General features: G+C 37.3%; 1 protein-coding gene across 1 annotated transcript in view; it reads right to left on the bottom strand.

Moving 5' to 3' along the window:
• Nucleotides 1-20,118, bottom strand: part of LOC115222504 (E3 ubiquitin-protein ligase HERC2-like) — a 226,020-nt gene that overhangs the window by 138,255 nt on the left and 67,647 nt on the right. The window contains 11 exon segments of the mRNA XM_036511621.1: nucleotides 1,396-1,660; nucleotides 4,150-4,238; nucleotides 7,632-7,814; nucleotides 9,056-9,241; nucleotides 10,285-10,440; nucleotides 11,382-11,569; nucleotides 12,333-12,502; nucleotides 14,134-14,270; nucleotides 17,185-17,413; nucleotides 18,157-18,311; nucleotides 18,314-18,356. Coding sequence (XP_036367514.1) covers nucleotides 1,396-1,660; nucleotides 4,150-4,238; nucleotides 7,632-7,814; nucleotides 9,056-9,241; nucleotides 10,285-10,440; nucleotides 11,382-11,569; nucleotides 12,333-12,502; nucleotides 14,134-14,270; nucleotides 17,185-17,413; nucleotides 18,157-18,311; nucleotides 18,314-18,356 — 1,801 coding nt within the window.

Genomic DNA, 20,118 nt, shown 5'->3' with positions numbered 1-20,118 from the left:
TTTCATTTGCAAAGTCCCTCACTTTCTCTTTTAAGTTTTAATTCGCTATTTGGAAAACCAACAGTTTATTCTATTAATGTATATGTAATGTAAAAACATTATTTATTGAATGAAAATTTTTTGAAATACCTGTATAATTTTTGAACGTGGGATAACTGAGAAGAGCCTAGAAAGTTGGATAACTTTTTTTTCCTTATTCATAGTTTCCAAACACTCTGTACTACTAAGCCAATATATACACAAACAAGTTGGATGAGTGACTTCAACTGTGATACACACACACGGATACACATACACAGAAATGAAAGGCAATGAATATGTGTGTGTGTGTGTTGTTCACTGAGAAAACTTTGTGCCAAATCACTTTTGTGAAGTTCTATCAGTGAACAGGTTGTGGTTTCAAAGCAATGAAAATATTTTGACACAAATGAAGATTTAATGCTGAAGTGAATGTGTGTTCATGGTTTCGAAGTGCAAAAAACATTGGCCAAAATAGGTCTGGAATGGGATGACAAGGGAGGGGGTGTAAAAAAAAACGTTTTCAAAACATTTTTCATACAAAGCTGCCCCACCCTCTCAACCCCCATCATTTCGAAGGCTGCGGTTTAAAAATAACTGGGGAAAATCCCTCAAAAAAATTTTCCCCACAAATTACCTTATAACCGTTATTTATTCCATTTGAAAGGGATTTGTATAAATTTTCATTAAAAGATACCCATCTTCCTGAAAGTTATAAGAGAAAAAAGTCGGAGCATGTGAATTTTCCAAAACTCCACTCTCCACACCTTCAGAAAAATTCTTTCCCCATAAATCCCTATATACTCTGAAGCCACAACATATAAATGGTATTTGTGAGAAAAGTTTGTTAAAAAGTATCCATTTTTCTGGATCTTATGAGGCAACAAAGTCAGGGGCGTATACATCTGTAGTAATGCCCTTTTATTTATACAATTTTTTTCATTTCATGTTTATTTCATCCATTGTTTTCAATGTTCTCTCCCCACCACTCTCTCACACACACGCTGCAAAGCTTACAGATGGGCTGCTGAATTGAAATCTCTATATTGCTTTGAGGGAAGGTAAAACTTGACAAACTGCTTCTCCCTCTGTTGTTGGACTACTGTTGATGTTTGTTTAGAAAAGAGAGATTATAACTGTGATAAAATAATGAAAGCAATATTTACTAAGCAAGTGGGTATTATTATACAAAGAAATAATTAGACGTGAAATATAAAAATTATTAGAATTGGAAATCTAATGTGAAAATATTATCAAGGAGCTAGCAGAAAACTGCCCAGAGGGCAGTCTTTCTACAAGTGTATATTATGTATGGAGAGAGACAGACAGAAAGACAGAAATACAGAGGAAGACAAAAAGATAGAGAAACAAACTAACCAGGTGTAGTTGTACATGAACTTGAAGTTTTGCTCTCTCCTTTCTCTTCTTCAAATGGATTTTGTGGCTGCAAAATTTGTAATCCTCCTGCAAAGAATTCGGATTGAAGCCAATGAGAAAATTCTTCTTCTTCAGCTGAAAGATTAGTGCTGTGGGCTTGGTATCCAGCATGAAGTCCAAGCAAAAGACCTAGTGTTCTTTCAGTGTCTATGAGAGGTGATGAAGCTGTACTTGTATCTGCTGTCTGGATAATATCTTCTTCAGGCTGTTTATAAGAATAATTTTTAAAATGTAAAATATATAAGATATATAAAAAAAAAATCAGTCAAAATACACAACATGAGAATATCTGAATATTATGATTATTATAAATAATTATATAAAAGAGATCATTCAAAATCATTATTTAACGTCCGCTTATTAAAAATAATTACTAGATAAAAGGAATCATTAATAAAACCAAAATAATCTTTATAAATAATTATTTGACTATAATATCATATCATGTTCTTGGAATGAATTTAAACTGTATCCAGTAGTTAGGCCTTTGGTTCATGAGTTCCAGGGTTCTGAGGAGTGTGGAACTATCTCTTAACTATTATTATTCCCACGTCTACTTTGTCCTGGAGTGGTATCACCTGTCAGGGTTGCAGCCATGGGTTAAATAGCATGTAAGCACTCAAGCCAGGGTAAGTTGAAATCACAGTATGCAGTATGGTGGATGAGAACCATTTCAGCAAATAAATCTTATTGAATCAATGGTGAATATCACTATATACTGAGTGGATCAACAAGCAACGAACTGTCAATGACCAAGATCAACCAATTCAGTAGGCAAACATCTATCATCTGCAGTTGTGGAGTGCAAAGATGAGATATTTCAGCAAGCGAAATATCAATGTGGCTGAAACTCAAGCCAGATGTTCATACCGCATCACTTGAGCGAGACATCTGGCATGGAAGAGTTGCAATGGTCCAGGCAAGTTGACCAACTGAATGATGGATGATGCTAATCATCATGTTATCTATTCTACACTGCATCCAAATCTAGTCTACAAGTGAATTCTCAAACATCAAAATACAAACCACACTAACAAATATTTTCCAACCTAGAAGTGGAAGAACAGGATTTTGGAGGAATCTATTAAATCTAAAGGAAAAATTTATTAAAATTCTATCAACCACTATATTTTTTTCTAAAAATTAATTTATAATGAATTTCAATAAAGTTCAATTTATTTAACCATTTAGCATTGAGATTATTCAATCAAATGTAATGCTTATTTATTCACATTGATTTGAATTAATTATGTATTATCTCATAGCTTTGTGAGTTCAATGATGTGGTTGTGATTTTCGTGACATTATTAGATAGGTGTGAGAGGAAAGATCTGGTCAGTTTGAACATAAAACAGGTAGAAAATTTGGGGCCATATATGGCTAGTTTAAATGCTAAAGGGTTAAAGTTCAATAGTTGTTTACTTTACTTTTGTTTTAATTAAAGACTGCTCCCTGTCCAAAGGGGAGCCAAATTCACTAACAATAGTGAATATCTATTGATATCCTGTCCTTCACATACAACTATACAAACAATAACATATATAAATGCATATGTGTATATTTATACTAACACACATCCTGCTTATCAATATAAAGAGACAATAATATCTACTGAATCAACAGATTTTCTTTTCATCTTTATAAGAGAAGGGGTGCAAGGTCAAAATTTTCTGGTCTCAAAGGGCAAGCTGAGTCCGGTTTTTGAAGAACTATAAACCACTTAGAAAGAAAGTGCCTGTTTAGTTGTGTGAAAGGACACACCTGGGAGGATGGCTAAAACCACATACTTAGGTATGTTGGATGGTTTGAAGATGACATAGGCTTACTGCTGAAGGTAGCAGTACATCTTCAGGGAGAAACTGAAATATAGCATGTAGCTTTGAAAACAGAAAATAGTTACAGTTGAATAAATGAGAATAAGATATGCTATTTGAGGAATGTCAATTTCAAGGTTGGATCAAAGTACACAGATATTGGGATAGAAATTGAAGAATTAACATATAGGATCAGCCCTCATCCAGCAGATCTATGATTGCAGATGTCATTTCACTCATGACCATTCCATCTCATCGAAATCTTTCAACATCAATGGAAATTGTAGCTGAGATACCAGTGCCGGTGGCACGTAAGAGAACCATCCGAACGTGGCCGTTGCCAGCGCTGCCCCAACTGGCCTCCGTGCCGGTGGCACGTAAAAAGCACCATCCAATCGTGGCCGTTTGCCAGCCTCGTCTGGCACCTGTGCAGGTGGCACATAAAAAGCACCCACTACACTCTCGGAGTGGTTGGTGTTAGGAAGGGCATCAAGCTGTAGAAACACTGCCAGATCAGACTGGGCCTGATGCAGCCTTCTGGCTTCCCAGACCCCAGTTGAACCGTCCAACCTATGCTAGCATGGAAAACGGACGTTAAATGATGATGATGATTTTATCAAGGACCACATTATCAATGACACTTTAGTGATGGTAAGATGTGATCTGGTTGTTATTTCTAACAAATGAAGCAACTGTCAGATTTATTGATGTCGAAATTAAAGATAACGACATTATTGATGGTGATAATGATGGTGGTGGTGGTGGTGATGATGATAATGAGAGCAATTGCTAAAGTAGAGTAGAATTTACAATTTTTTTTTTTCCTTGAGACAGAAAGGAACAGAAACAAAAAATGTAAAAAAGGTTTTAAATTACTTACATCAACATAATTTCCCACTAGAAAAGGCTGCAACTTATCAGTGACATCTGCTTGAATACCCGATAAGAATACAGATGCAGGATCACGCACTGAAAAGAAAGAAAAAACATTGACAATGAAATAATAATGATGACAATGTTGATGATAATTGATTAGAAACATATTAAAAACATGGGATGAGGTGGTGAAGCATGACCTTCAAACAGTGGGTCTCACAGAGGCAATGACAGGAGACCGAGACTTTTGGAGATATGCTGTGATTGAGAAGACCTGGCAACTAAAGTGAGATCACAGCCATGGCTGATGCCAGTGTTGCATGTCCGGCCCATTTAAGAGTACCCCCAATGCATTGGGTGATATGATATGCTTGAGAATACCTTGTTAAGTAAAATCAAAATTGTAGCTGTGGCCAGTGCCCCCTGACTGGCTCCCATTCCGGTGGTACGTAAAAAGCACCCACTACACTCTCAGAGTGGTAGGTATTAGGAAGGGCATCAAGCTGTAGAAACATTATCAGATCAGATTGGAGCCTGGTGCAGCTGTTGGCTCTCCAGACCTCAATCAAACCGTCCAATCCATGTCAGCATGGAAAACGGACATTTGATGATGATGATAATAACAACAACAACATATTTTGTAGGGGCATGAGAGATATGAAATAAATCATTTGAACTCAAAGTAATAAACCTACAAACAATAGAATGCAGAATATTGGGTAAAAAAATTCCTAGATAGGAAAAAGTTGAAGGCTACTCAAAATACTAATATGAAGGGCACTAGCTGATTAGGTTGACTAAAAGGAATATAAAAAGACAAGGATAGGGCTGCTTGATACCTAAGGCTACTAGTTGTAGCCCAATATCAAAGCAGAAAAGCGATTATAAGAACCATCCTGAAAAACAATAACAATTAATAATAATAAAAATCCTTTCTAATATAAGCACAAGGGCTGAAATTTGTGGGAGGGAGGTAGTCAATTACATCAACCCTAGTACTCAGCTGGTACTTATGTTACCGAGTCCAGAAGGATGAAAGGCAAAATCAAACTCGGAGGAATTTGAACTCAAAATATAAAGATGAACAAAATACTACCAAGCATTTTGCCCGGCATGCTAACAATTCTGGCAGCTCGTCACCTATATAATTAATAATAATAATAATAATAACAACAATAATCATTTCTACTACAGGTACAAGGCCTGAAATTTGGCAGAGGGGGACTAGTCGATTACATCAACCCCAGTGTTTAATTAGTACTTAATTTATCGACCCTGAAAGGATGAAAGGTAAAGTTGACCTCAGCGGAATTCAAACACAGATCAAGGCTGATGAAATGCTGTTAAGCATTTTGACCAGCATGCTAACAATGCCAATGCTGCTGCTGCCGCCGCCGCCGCCAGTAGCAGCAGCAGCAGCAGCAACAACAACAACAACAACAACACTTTCACTAACATATCTATATATTTTTTTGCTCATTTTCAAGTGTTCTTCCATGCTTACATGAAATGGACAAATATATTATCACGGCATTGTTTTATAGCTAGATGCCCTTCCTGTCATTAACCCTTCACTTGTTTTGAATGTAGGGCACAAAGCCAATGGGCAATCTACTAATACAGGAAAGGACAGCAATGTTGTCCATCTGTAGCTGAGCAACTTTTGGAGAGATGTAAAACAAGCATGCAGACATGTGTGTGCTCAAATACAAACTTATACAAATAAACAATGGTCATCTTTCTGTTTCTGTCTATTAGACCCACTCATGGCTTTTGCTGGCCAGAAGATGCAGCTAAAGACATTGAACCCCAAAAACAATATGACTGATGCCTGAGCCTATCCCCCCACCCCGACTCTCTCATATAGACAATATTTATTAAAGCTGAAAAAAATTTTCACAAACTGTTTCAGCTTTAATAACTAGTGTATTACTCTACCTTCGGTATTTCAGTATTACTTTTTCCACCTTCACTTGCATCTAGAAGTTTACTGTGTGTGTGTGTGTGTGTGTGAGTAGGTTTTGTGGAGAAAATGAGGAGTAAATTTCAATATATGTATATATACATACATATATTTAACGGCGGTGCATCAGCATGGCCGCAGCTCTGAGCTGAAACTAGAAAAAAAAATATATATATATATATTTTTATATATACATACAATATATGCATGGATATATGTATTTTTCCATTGGCAGAGGTGATGCAATGCTTGACAGTTTTCTGCTTGATTGATTTATTGAAACAGACAGATGGACAGACAGATAGACAGGCAGAAAGACAACCTGACACAAATGGACAGATTATGCAGTTATCTAATAGCGCGTGTACATATAAATGTATACACACTATTAACCTGAAATATAGTGTGCATATTCCAACTGTGTGTGTATGTTTGTATGCATGTGTGTGTGCACGCACGCATCCGCATGTGTATATGTAGACAATTTATTTGTTTGCTCATTTTGCTTTACATCTGTCTTTCCATGTTTGCATGGGTCGGATGAACATGTTACTGAAGTACTATTCTATAGCCAGATATCCTCTTGTCACAATCCCTTCTTATTTAATTTGCAAGTAACACATCTCTTATTCCACACAGCACAAAAAGAGCAAATGATTTGACAGAAGAATTAACAACACTACCACCTTGTCGGAGGGAGCTATTCAATTACATCACACACATCAAGGGGGTTATTCAATTACATCAACCCCATCGAAAAGATGAAAGGTTAAATCAACCTTGACTCAATTAGAACTCAGGACATAAAGGCAAAGACTAATAATTTTTTCTACTATAGACATGAGGCCTGAAATTTTAAGAGGAGCCCAGCAAGATGATGTAATCTTCAACCCCAGTACTTAACAGGTACTTGTTTTATTAATCCTAAAATATAAAAGCCATAGACAACCTTGGCAGAATTTAAACTCAAAAATAAAGAGATGGAAGAGGGAAGTCTGAATGGCAGTGTTGATTTCTTGTAGTACTAACAAATATAAAGGAACATTTGTTTATTGGTTTTTCCCTCTCTCTCTTTCGGAGAGGCACAAGCACCTACAAGCACATATACATACATAGCAGTAACTTCCACCTACCAAATTCAATCACAAAGCTTCGGTAGGCCCGGGGCTATAGCAGAAGACACTTGCCAAAAGTGCCACGTGGTGGGACTGAACCCGAAACCATGTAGCTAGGAAGCAAGCTCCCTAACCACACAGCAATATTTTATTATATTATTTTCACAATTTTCCATTAATATTTGAAAAAAAAAATCCCCAAACAATGACGTGGTGTCCCAGGCAACGGGTGTAGTTGCTAATATCTTCAACCATTCCCTATCACCAACCATTTTACAGAGTGTATAGGATGCATTTTATCATTGCACCAACACCAGAGACATTGCTTTGTGTATTTCTTTTATGTGAAAATTACAATTCTCACAATTGGTATTTAAAGATGTGGAAATTTCATTTCAAAGAAAATACCTGAGATATCAACAAGTACATCTTTCTCTGGTAGTATCTGCGCTTTGTAGCCAAGTAAATCATAAACTTTCTTGTTGTGAACTATCCACAGACCACCATCTTTGTTATGATTCTCTAGATCAGCCTTACGAATCACAGGAATATCACAGGATGTCTTTGGTGAAAATTTCTCCAGAGAATGTTCTGAAAGACATAATTGAAGTGAAAATTATAAAGAGCATAAAATAAAACAAAACACACACAGACAAGAAAAAAACAAGTGGCGAAAACCTGAATATATAAGAGTTGTGGGGCTACCAGATAGCAATGATACTGAGGAACAGGGCCATTGGTGGGTGAGAGCTAGGCATAGTGAATGAAGGAGGAAATATGAGAAAGAGATGTAGATTGGTTTGTTGGGGTAGGGTGAGTGAAAAGTTTTCATTACATGTGGGTGGAATACACAGGTCAGGGGGGTAGCAGATAGCAATAATACAGTGAGACAGGGTGTGTAGGTGGAACACACAGGTTGGGGCTAGCCGAGAACAATGATACAGTGGCACAAGGCCAAGAGGACAGGGTTGGGGAGAGAGAGGTAAGCATAGTGCATGAAGCGGAAATGTTGAGGAAGAGATGTAGAGACATATTTGGGCTTGTGGTAGAGTGTGGGAGAAGTTTTCTTAAATGAGGGTGGGACACACAGCACTTCTAGAACTCAGTTTTGCTGATGTAGGCAGGTTTTCTCTAGAACTTCATCTCAGTCTGTTGAAATTTCCTCCAACATCCTGAGATTGGTCCTTACCACTTCACCCCACATCTCCCTGTGTCTCCTACTTCTGTGGGTACCATCCACTTTCAGTGATTGGCACTTTATGCAGCTGTCCTCATTCATACGCATCACATGTCCAAACCAACATAGTCTTCTCTCTTGCATGCTACATTTGATGATACCCAACTTTTCTCTCAATACATTTTCACTTTGCCATACATGTGCACTGATGTTGCACATCCAACGGAGCATACTACCTTTATTTCTCTCCAGTCTACACATGTCTTCTGCATTCAGAGCTCATGTCTCACTGCCATGGAGCACAGCCATTCATACACAAGCATCATATAGTCTACCTTTCACTCTGAGAGATAGTCTGATATTTTATTGGTACTGTACTGTATCAATCTCCACAAGGATGAAAGGTAAAGTTAGTCTTAGTCTTCTATTACCATCCCATTTACGTCAAGGATGTTTTATATGAATATTAAATTTATCTCAGTTTTTCACTGGAACTATATTTTACCATCCCCAGAAGGATGAAAGGCAAAATTGATTTCAACAGGATTTGAACCTCCAGAACATAAAGGATCATAAGTAAATAGTGTAAAGTGTTTTGTACTGTGCTTCAAAAATATTGCCAAATCCATGAATCATTGCAAAGAAATATACTTACGACAAAATCCTGGCCACAAAAGATCGTCTTTGTCATCCCATTCCAGACCAGGTGCCAATCTGTTGAACTTGTCCAAGATGTCAAGAATTCCATCAAGAACAACAATCACCTTTGATGATTGTAAAACAGCAGGGTTCTTTAGTTGGAGTAGAACCAAACTAGTGACAATCTCTGGTAGAAGAACACCTGAAATAGAGATTTCACCAATAGAGCATTTATGGAAAAAAATGAATATGAGGAATTTACATTGAATTTGTACGTACGCGCGCACACGCACGCACGCACGTACGCACACACACACACACACACACGCACGCGCGCGCGCACACGCACGCACACACACACACACCAAAAGTAATAATTCTTTCTGAAATTTGGAGGAGGGGGCTGGTTGGTTACACTGACACCCCACCCGCAATGTTCAATAATAATAATAATAATAATAAATAATAATAATAATAATAATAATAAGGGTTTCAAATTTTGGCACAAGGCCTGCAAATTTGGGGGAAGGGGCTAAGTCGGTTAAAATGACCCCTGTGTCCAACTCGTCATTTATTTATCAACCTTGAAATGATAAAAGGACAAAGTCAACCCTGGTGGGATTTGAACTCTGAACATAAAAATGGATGAAATGCTTAGTGGTATGCAAATGATTGTACCAACTCATTGCCTTAAGCAGCAGCAGCAGTAGTAGTAGTAATAGTAGTAGTGGTTTCAAATTTTGGCACAAGGCCAGCAAATTTGGGGGAATAGGTAAGTCGATTACATTAACTGCAGTACTCAACTGGTACTTATTCTATCGACTGGCAAAAGAATGAAAGGTCAAGTCCAGCTTAGCAGGATTTGAACTCAGAGTGTAAAGACATGAAATGCTGTTAAGCAATTTACCTAGGATGTTAGTGACTCTGCCAGCTCACCACCTTAACAATGATAAGGAGGGGGGGAAGAGGATGGGGAGGAGGCAGAGATTGAGGATAGGGGAGGATGAGGATAGGGAGGAGGCGGATAGGGAGGAGGCGGAGGAAGATGGGGAGGATGAGGAGGATGGGGAGAGGAGGATGAGGATGGGGAGGGGAGGAGGATGGGAAGAGGAGGATGTGGCAGAGGGGAATGTGGAGGAGGAGGATGAGGGGGATACTAAAGTGTGTTCACCATTGAGGAAACAGTTTGGTAAAAAAAATTTTAAATGCTGTCAAAATTGAAATAAAAGAGCAATGAGTATTTACCAGTAACATCTTGAGAAATTATCTTCGAAATAAATGAAAAATGTTTGCTGCTATGACTGGCAAGACAAGCAGCAACAGGTAAGACATCGGCAACATGGCAACAAAGCTGGTTCATGTATTTTCGGAGAACTGAACCCGCACTTAACATGTCAGCTTCTGAAACAACAAAATCCACATAATTAATATTTTAGTTACACTATCAGACAACAGAGACAGGGGCATTATGTAGACATTATTACTGTAACTGACACATGTAGAGATAAGTGTACACTTTACTATATCTTATATATTTAGATATTTAGACAATGTCTACGTACATATGTCAGCATTATTGTGATTTCAGTGTGAAAGACATAAGTTAGCCATTCAGAAACACACAAAGACCATTAACTTCACATAAGCATTTATCTGTAATATGGTGTCAAAATTTTCTTTGGTCAAAGCTGCAACTTGTTCACTGACTGTCAGGAGTGACTGTGTGGTAAGTAACTTGCTTACCAACCACATGGTCCCAGGTTCAGTCCTACTATATGGCACTTGGGCAAGTGTCTTCTACTATAGCCTCGGACCAACCAAAGCTTTGGATTTGGTAGACGGAAACTGAAAGAAGCCTGTCGTATATATATATATATATATATATATATACATATATATGTATGAATATGTTTGTGTTCTGTGTTTGTTCCCCCAATATCGTTTGACATCAATGCTGGTGTGTTTATGTCCCCGTAACTTAGCGGTTCGGCAAAAGAGACCAATAGAACAAGTACTAGGTTTACAAAGAATAAGTCCTGGGTTTGATTTGCTCAACTAAAGGTGGTACTCCAGCATGGCCACAGCCAAATGACAGAAACAAGTAAAAGAGTAAAAGAATTATTAATGTCTACATACTGTATTAGACAAATGTAGACATAATTAAGTGTCCTCTTACTGTAGCAGACACATGTGGACAGTGTCAACTTTCTGCATCTGTCATGTAGACATTATTACTGTACACTCACTCTATTTGGCACATGTGGACATAATATACTGTTTATGTACTATATTTATGTATGTACACATTTGTGCATAAGATGCATACAAATACGTAAGTATACCTATTTCTGGAGAAGTTGCTTTACCATATTTTTCTTCAAAAGGGAACAATTTGCTGACTAGAAGTCTTTGGAACTGAAGTAACAACTTCAATGGAGTGGAGTTGTCAGGCACTTCAACATAGTCGTATTTGGAGATAGTTTCTTCTGCTATGCGTTGGAGCATTGAATGAGTCTGAGAAGTGAAATTTCTGGAATAAACAATATAATTAATTTTAATGAAGCTAAATAAGTTTTGACAATGAAAAATAACAAGTACAAGAGAAATTTAGCATATTAAAAATATCCTTTAAGCGATACTCTGCTGATTCTACCCACTTAAGTCTTTTGTTACCATATTTCTATTGAAATACACAAACTTTGTTTCAATTAATTTTGAAGATAATGCAGAATTTAGTAAAATAACTTTGTTATTATTAACCTGGTATTTGGAGCATAAATTAACATGAACATTTGATGGAAGGTTTTTCTTGATCACTTTAAAACAGGAACTTTTATACATTATTTACATTCAACGGATATTTATCCTCATCTTGTTTGTTGTTAACACAAACAAGATGAGGACAAATATCCGTTGAATGTAAATAATGTACATAATTCCTCATCTCTTAAATATAGAACTGTAGGAACTTTTATCATAAAACCAAAGGTGATCTCAAGTGGATTGGTATCAAAAAAGGTTCATGTCATCATGAAAGAGAAGATATTATCTGAAACTGCAGCTGTTATAAAGGATGGGGTGGTCATCTGAGAGAGATTTTGAGGAATACTTCCACTAGGACAAGCCCCTAGAATAAGGATATGATTTGAGGAGATTTGATAATTATTTCTAGTAAGTCAAGGAAATCAATAGAGGCATCTTTTATTTATTTGCATCATTTGGTTCTTTATTCTGGCGACATCATTCTTTCATTATTGATGAAAATAAATAACTTTATTTAAGACAATTCTTACTTGAGCAACTGTTGGATAAGCTGCAATAAGGGGATTCCTGTAGCGCCTTCATCTTGCCACTGTTGAGCTTGTGCTTCCAAAACAGCACGTTCTGTCTTTAAGGCATTTGTTGCCTCTCCAACTTTCTTTGCTTCTACTTCCCTCTCCAGATCTTCTTCAGAAATCTTTTCCTGTACAGAGAAATTTATCTATTTATTCTAAGAGACCAATAAATAGGAACAGCATCTTTTTTTTTTGCATCAACAAAAACAAGTAGGACCAGCCTAACACAATATAAATGCTGAGGAAAAGAAAAGTGTTACCATAGTGCCATAATACCCAACATAACCATAGTGCAACAGACTTGTAGTGATACTTATCATCTGAAATCATGTCAGCCCCATAACACATGACAGCCATGGCATATCAGGTGATCTTAGCCTACGTTTCAGCCAATCATATTTCAGGTGCATTTGTATGACTGCATGATTCAAACGGAAATTTGCACACAATTTCCTCCTGCCAAAATATGGTCATAAATGATACACATGAGACCAAAGGAAGAGGATTCAAGAGAACTCAGAGAGGACAACAGAAGTTTTCTTGGTCAACCCACTCTGACCTTGCATTGAAAGAACTCCTCTCACCAGGCATAACATCCTCCCCTCTTGTCAAAACATAACATTTTCTCCTCTCACACACAAGCTGCTGACATTCAGCATAAGAGCCTTCAGCAAGTAACCTTTGTAACATCAACATAGAAATAAATGACTTATTAAAACTAAATGTCATTAACTAGTTTTATATGCAGCACACAACCAGACCAAATAATACAACTCGTAGTTTACTAAAGTGACAGATATATAGGCCAGCAGTATCCTGATATTTCTGGATCATATATATTCGTCTTAAGGTCTGAACAAACAGTACAATGGTAATGCTTGCTCAAATCTTGCTTGATTTGTTTGACAAAGGTTACTAAATGAAGGGTTTTCAAGCTTCATCACCCACTTCACATTGGTGAAGATAGGCAGTGATAGAAATGACTTAGCTGTCTAACAAAACTGGGGTGTAACATAATACAGTTGATCTGGATAGCATTCAGTCTCTGGACATAGAAAATGGTATCAGAAGAAAATCACCCCTGAGGACAAAATACCTCCGGACAAATTTTACACAAAAATATCAACAATATAAATATTTAAAAATTTCTTTATGAAATTTCACTTACCTAGAATATTTCTATTGTAAAGAAAGAACAATAATCTGGAGAATATTGACTGCTGGGGGGATTTTGTCCAGGGGAGATTTTGTCCTAATACCATTTAAAACTGCAGACTACTTCAATAGGAATGGTAGTGGTGGCAGTAATAGTAGAAGTAGTAGTAATGGTGGGTGGTGACAGTAGCAGAAATAATGTTTCAAGATTATTTTGTACACAAATGAATAAATACAGCTGGCTAAGTGAATCTTCCAAGTTATGGGTAATCCACCAATAGTCAAACCAACACTACTGATTTCAATGAACAGGAAAATGGAAGTTGTGTCTCACACACACACACACAGATTACTATCTCAAGTTCTAGGATTCATACAACCAGTTATTCAGTTTCCACAGTATATAAGTGACCAAGATCACAAAATTCTCCCTGAGCAGAGCATCCAGTCAGGAAATCAAAACCACAATCTTGCAACACCAACACTCTCTCTCTCTCATACACACACACACACTCTCTCTCTCTCTCTCTCACACACACTTTCAAGCAATCATTACAATAAATAATTTGTATAGAGTTTCCTGATGGAATATCTTTGAAATTACCTTTTTCTCAATTTCTTGAGCTTCCTTCTTCACTGCTGCTTGAAGGGCAATTTCCAATCCACCATCAGCCATTAGACTATTTACAAGAAGGTCAGTCATGAATCGCTGACCTTCATTTTGGGTTGTTGCATCACGGCCTGATAAATATATAAAATGAAGAAATTATTTGCATTTAAAAGCATTACTCAATTCATTCCATTAACATTAACATTAATAATAATAATAATGCCCTAATTCAGTATCCGGTAGTGGCTCTCATGGCTTCTGATCTTAACTGATTGGAAGTATTATCATGTACTTTGTTTTGTCTTGGTATAAAAGATGGGCTACAGCAAATATTCTGCTCAATAACACAGATTTGCTTGTCAGTTGTTTGACCTTAACCAGTTAAGCATGTCCCTTAGTGGCTGATGATATGTGCATCTCTGATCATGAGCAGAATAGAGGGGAGCATCATAGCCATGTGTTGAGAGGGATTCTTTGGGGTTTGAAAAATTCACCTCTGGAAACATGGGTGTTTCGTTCAACATCCTTAAACAACCCTTATTCAAGGACCTTTTGAGCGGGATGGGCTACTTGACCAGAAGAAAATTCTAACTGAGCCCCACCTGCAAGGTCATGTGCTGTTTATCTTGATATGAGATCACCATGTCATGCACATATGGTTGTGATGCATGTACCTAGAGTACCCTTATCAGACAGGTAGTCATGATGGGTATACTGGGCTTCGTATATTTTACCCCAGTGTCACTTTGATGGCATGCATTATTCTCTCACTCAATAATAATAATAAAGGATTGATGTTACTTCTCCAGAAGATAATGAAACAATAAGAAGAGTGTGACTGTTATCGAATGTACTCTTTTTATTGTTTCTTTACCTTCTGGAGGAGTAACATCAATCCTTAAATATTACCAAAATGAGGTAGATTGAGATGATTATTTTGAACTTGTGGAAGACACATGAAGAGTCGAAATATTGTTCATTTGATAACAGTCACACGTTTCTTATTGTTTCTTTAGTAATAATAATAATCCTTTCTACTGTAGGCACAAGGTCTGAAATTTTGGGGGAGGGGATTAGTTAATTATTTTGACCCCAGTGTTTCACTGGTACGTAATTTATCAACCCTGAAAGGATGAAAGGCAAAGTTGACCATGGTGGAATTTGAATTCAGAACGTAGAGGCAGACGAAATACCGCTAAGCATTTCGCTTGGCATGCTAACAATTCTGCCAGCTCCCTGACTTAATAATAATAATAATAATAATAAAAACCTGGGCTTGGTTGAAAAAAGGGAAATTGAAAAAGAAACAGAGAGCCTTATTATAGCAGCTCAAGATCACGTATTAGAAACAAACAACTTGAGAAAATATGTGTATGGAGAGGTGTCAGCAAAATGAAGAATATGTGGGACTTAGGATGAAACAATGGCGCACATTGTCACAAAACACTCCCTAGTTGGCCCAGGGAGAATATAAAAAATGGAGATAAAACCAAGTTGTAAAAGTTTTGCACTGTAATCTTTGTCAGAAATGAGAAACTGGATGTAATTGGTATGATAATCAAGCTGAAAGAGTGTTTGAGTCAAAGAAATGCAAGATTTTATGGGATTTTCAAATTCAAATAGATAATGATAAACCGAATATAACAAGGTCATCAAGTAACATGCAAGACAAAGTAAGAGAAGGAAAAAACCTCCACTCAAATGAGTTGGAGGAGGGTGTATTTGAGATGAGGGAAAGTGGGGTCTATTGCTAGCTGTTGAGAAGCTAAAGAATGACAGAAGGACAAGTGGAGACATCCTGCTATAGAAGAGATACATGGCTACCCAACATTATATAAGGGTGAGTGGGAGTAGGTGGGAAGAAGATAAAGATGGTAGTGATGTGGTGCCAGAATGAACTCTCAGGGCACAAGGAGGTGAGTATAAGAAAGGCTAGAGATAGTGGATTAACCCTTTCGTTACTGTATTTAGTTTGAGATGCTCTGTATTTCTTCCAGTTACTTTAACTATAACAAAGAATTTAGTAAAAATAACATCGTTATCATTGAGCTAGTGTTAGGAACATAAATTGTGACTAAGGTTTGGCAGACGGATTTAATTCAGAACTTTTGAAAACAAGACATTTGTACTAAAGAGCCAGAGCCGGTTTCAGCCGGGTTGGTAACGAAGGGGTTAAGTGGAGAAGGAGAAGGTTAGTAATTTCATAAGAGTGTGAGAGGAGATTAACAGAAGGTTAGAGATAGGGGCAGAGGAGAAGTTAGTGAGCAATGAACAAGGGTAGAGGTGTTGTTGATGGGAAATACCAGTATGGAGAAGGGGAGGTGAGAAAGATAGAAGTGGTTCAGGAATGAACATAGGTGAAAAAGTAGGGGTAATGATGTACCAGGTGATGTACAGCGACAAAGATACAAAGATAGAAGTCAGTGGTACATGAGTAGCCAAAGTGAGTGTGGAAACAATAGTGGTAGTGGAGGATGTTAGCAACAAATATGAGAGGTATTAAAATTCGAATGTGGCAGAGAGGGAAAAATAACTGATGGCATAAAAGGGAGTGATCAGTGAGGAATCATGTAGGAAGGGCTGATAATAAGTATGACTAATGGTTGTAAGAGGAGAGCAGGAGGCAACTGGTAGCACAAAAACAGTTTGGGCCAGCTGGTAAAAATAATTGTTTCTGATATAAGCACAAGGCTGGAAGTTTGGAAAGAAGGTTAGTTTATTACATTGCAATCCATATACACATATATGCACATACATACTTAAAATAAATGCTACTACTAATAATAATTAAATAAAACAAAACTGCAATAGAATTTCATTCCTTAAGTTGGAAAGAAGATAATTTTTAAAAGATTTTCAGTAATTTAAGTAACAGGATTACCACACTTTCATCTTAGGTTAACTGCCAAGAAGAGCAAGGTTCTGACCACAGGCTAAAGAAAAGCTTATATGTGACTGTAATTGCACAAGTTGGCCTATGTCTTCAGATAACAAAAACACAATATAACATATAAAATGTGATGGTGGGATGGAATATGTACTTACTTTTGGTTGAGAGTAGATTGGAAAGAGCTCGTGCTCTTTCGTCAGCTGTAGGTAACAAAATGGACCATCCTATCTGCAGTGCATCTTGTGCTGCCATCTGTATACTGTTGATTATTCCAGATGTACTAGCCAAAACAACTACCCGCTGTTTGAGACTGTTCACAACAGGGCTGCCAGGTTGTAAACCAAGACATTCTGTATTCTCATTCTGACATATAGCAGTATGCAACTGAAATACACAAAATAATTATTTAAGACATTTGACTTTGGCAAAGAATATTGATTTCAAATTTTTGGCATAAGGCCAGCGATTTTAGGGGAGTGGGTAAGTCAATTACATCAACCCCAGTGTTTAACTAGAACTTAATTTATCAACCCTGAAAGGATGAAAGGCAAAGTCGGCCTCAGCAGAATCTGAACACAGAATATGAAGATGAAATGCTGCTAAGCATTTCACCCAGCATACTAACGACTCTGCCAACTCTCCACCTTACTTTGGCAAAAAATATTAAAATAAAGGTAGTATCATTAGAACATCCTTTAACAATTTGCTACCATGGAGGTCGCCAGTGATTCCAATGTTATATTCTTCATATGGTGCAAGCTGGACTTGATAGGTTAAGTCTTAAATATTGTAGATACTAAAAATATCTGACTGAAAACATGAATATATTGGCGTTGAGCATGCTTCAGCAAACTTGTGGCTAATTATTTATGCAACAGTCAAGGTATCTTTCATCTTTTTTCACTTAAAATTTGTTAGTCAGCCTTCCACACAACATAGATAACAGCCAACAAATACCAGCTTTCAGGAATGTCTTCCAGGTGAACTGATCAACAACAATGCATCCCATTCTGTTATTTCATTTTCTTCCATTTTCATGAACTACAAACATCATCATCAACAACATCATCATCATTTAACATTTATTTTCCTTGCTGGTAATAGGTTACCAAAACCAATAAACATACCTGCAAATTCAGTAAATTCAATGCAGAAACTGCAATGCATTCCTTCTCTTGGGGTGGTGGCCAATCATTGCGCCCATCCATGTCCTCACAAACTTGTGATAAAAGTTCATCGATTTGTTCAAAAGTCGATTTACAGACATCTACCACAAACGGCATCTCATGCCAACAACCCATTGAGGTGTTGCTGAACAGGCAAAACTCTGTAGAAAATAAGACAATTGTATAGAATACAAATTAAATTCAATTGCTTTTTTTTTTTTGTCAATCCAAAAATATAAAATTGTTAAATAGGTGTTTGTATCTGAAGCTAATAATGTAACTGTAATATTTCTTTCACAAATATATATATAACTATATATATAAAATGCACCAACACCGATTGTCAAATGGTGGTGGGGGACAAACACAGACAAAGATATACATACATACATACTTATATACATATGTGTATCATCATCATCATCATTTAATGTCCGTTGTCCATGCTGGTATAAGTTGGACAGTTTGACTAGGCTGGCATGCTAGAAGGCTGCACCAGACACCAGTCTGATTAGGCATGACTTTCTACAGCTGGATGCCCTTCCTAATGCCAATCACTCTGAGAGTGTAATGGGTGCTTTTACATGCCATCTGTATGACACTAGGGTGCTTTTACATGCCACCGACACGGGTGCCAATTTGTATGACACCATGACACTGTGATTTTGCTTGGATTGATGGGTCTTCTTCTCAAGCACGACATAATGCCAAAGGTCTCAGTCTTTGCCTCCGTGAGGCCCAATACGCGAAAGGAACTCAGCCACTTTGCCTCTGTGAGGCCCAACACTCGCTCGAAAGCATGGGTGCACTTGGCTTGACGGGTCCTCTCAAGCACAGCACATCACCAAAGATCTCAGTCACTAGTCATTGCTAGTATATATACATATACACACACACACACACACACACACACAATGAACTTTTTTCAGTTTCTGCCCACTGAATCCACCCACAAAGCTTTGGTCGGCTCAAGGCTATAGTAGAAGACACTTGCTCAAGGTGCCATGCAGTGGGACTGAACCCAGAACTATGTGGTTGGGGAGCAACCTACTTACTACACAGACAAACCTGCATCTATATGTCCATGATAATATCATTATCAGCTTCATCATGATAAACTGATGGTGACAATATTTCCATAGAAAATGGAAATCATTTAATAAATGAATTCTTTCAATATGAACAAATTTACTATATTTACCAAACTGCTAAATCTATACAGTATAATTCTAAAATTCACTTCAAACTCCTGCAGAGTTGTTCTTTGTCCTTCACTATTTATAAAAATATTTTTTGCTGTGGTTCCAAACCTGATCCTTGGAGATGATGTAAAAGATTACATCTGTTTTCAAAAAAGAGCTTATTCAAAATATTGTCAGAAATATATTCTAGTTTGCCCCTCAAATTTTATGGTACATGAAAGACATAAAAATCAGTGGATAATCAATACTATAGAACAATGGTTGGGCACTGTCAGTTATAACAAGAGTTCCAGTTGATTCGATCAAGGGAAGATCCTGCTCGTGAAATTAACATGCAAGAGACTGAATACTCTACAGAACACACATAACTTCAACATAGATTTTAGGGAGATTCAGCATAACACAGAATATGACAAGGTGGCCCTTGCAATTACAGGCACAACTCATTTTTGCCAGCTGAGTGGACTGGAACAAAGTGAAATAAAGTGTCTTGCTCAAGGACACAATGCACTACTGGGAACCAAACCCATTGCATTATGATTGTTAGCCAAATATACTAACCACTGAGATATGTGCCTTCACTGGAGATCAATAAATACACTATAAGTGATTGAGAATTTCAGGAATGTTTATCATAGGCGTACGAGTGGCTGTGTGCTAAGTAGCTTGCTTACAAACCACATGGTTCCGGGATCAGTCCCACTGCGTGGCACCTTGGGCA

This window comes from Octopus sinensis, linkage group LG20 (assembly GCF_006345805.1).
Source record: "Octopus sinensis linkage group LG20, ASM634580v1, whole genome shotgun sequence".
In the NCBI taxonomy this organism is placed as follows: domain Eukaryota; kingdom Metazoa; phylum Mollusca; class Cephalopoda; order Octopoda; family Octopodidae; genus Octopus; species Octopus sinensis.
This window is presented reverse-complemented; position numbering and strand designations above follow the sequence as displayed.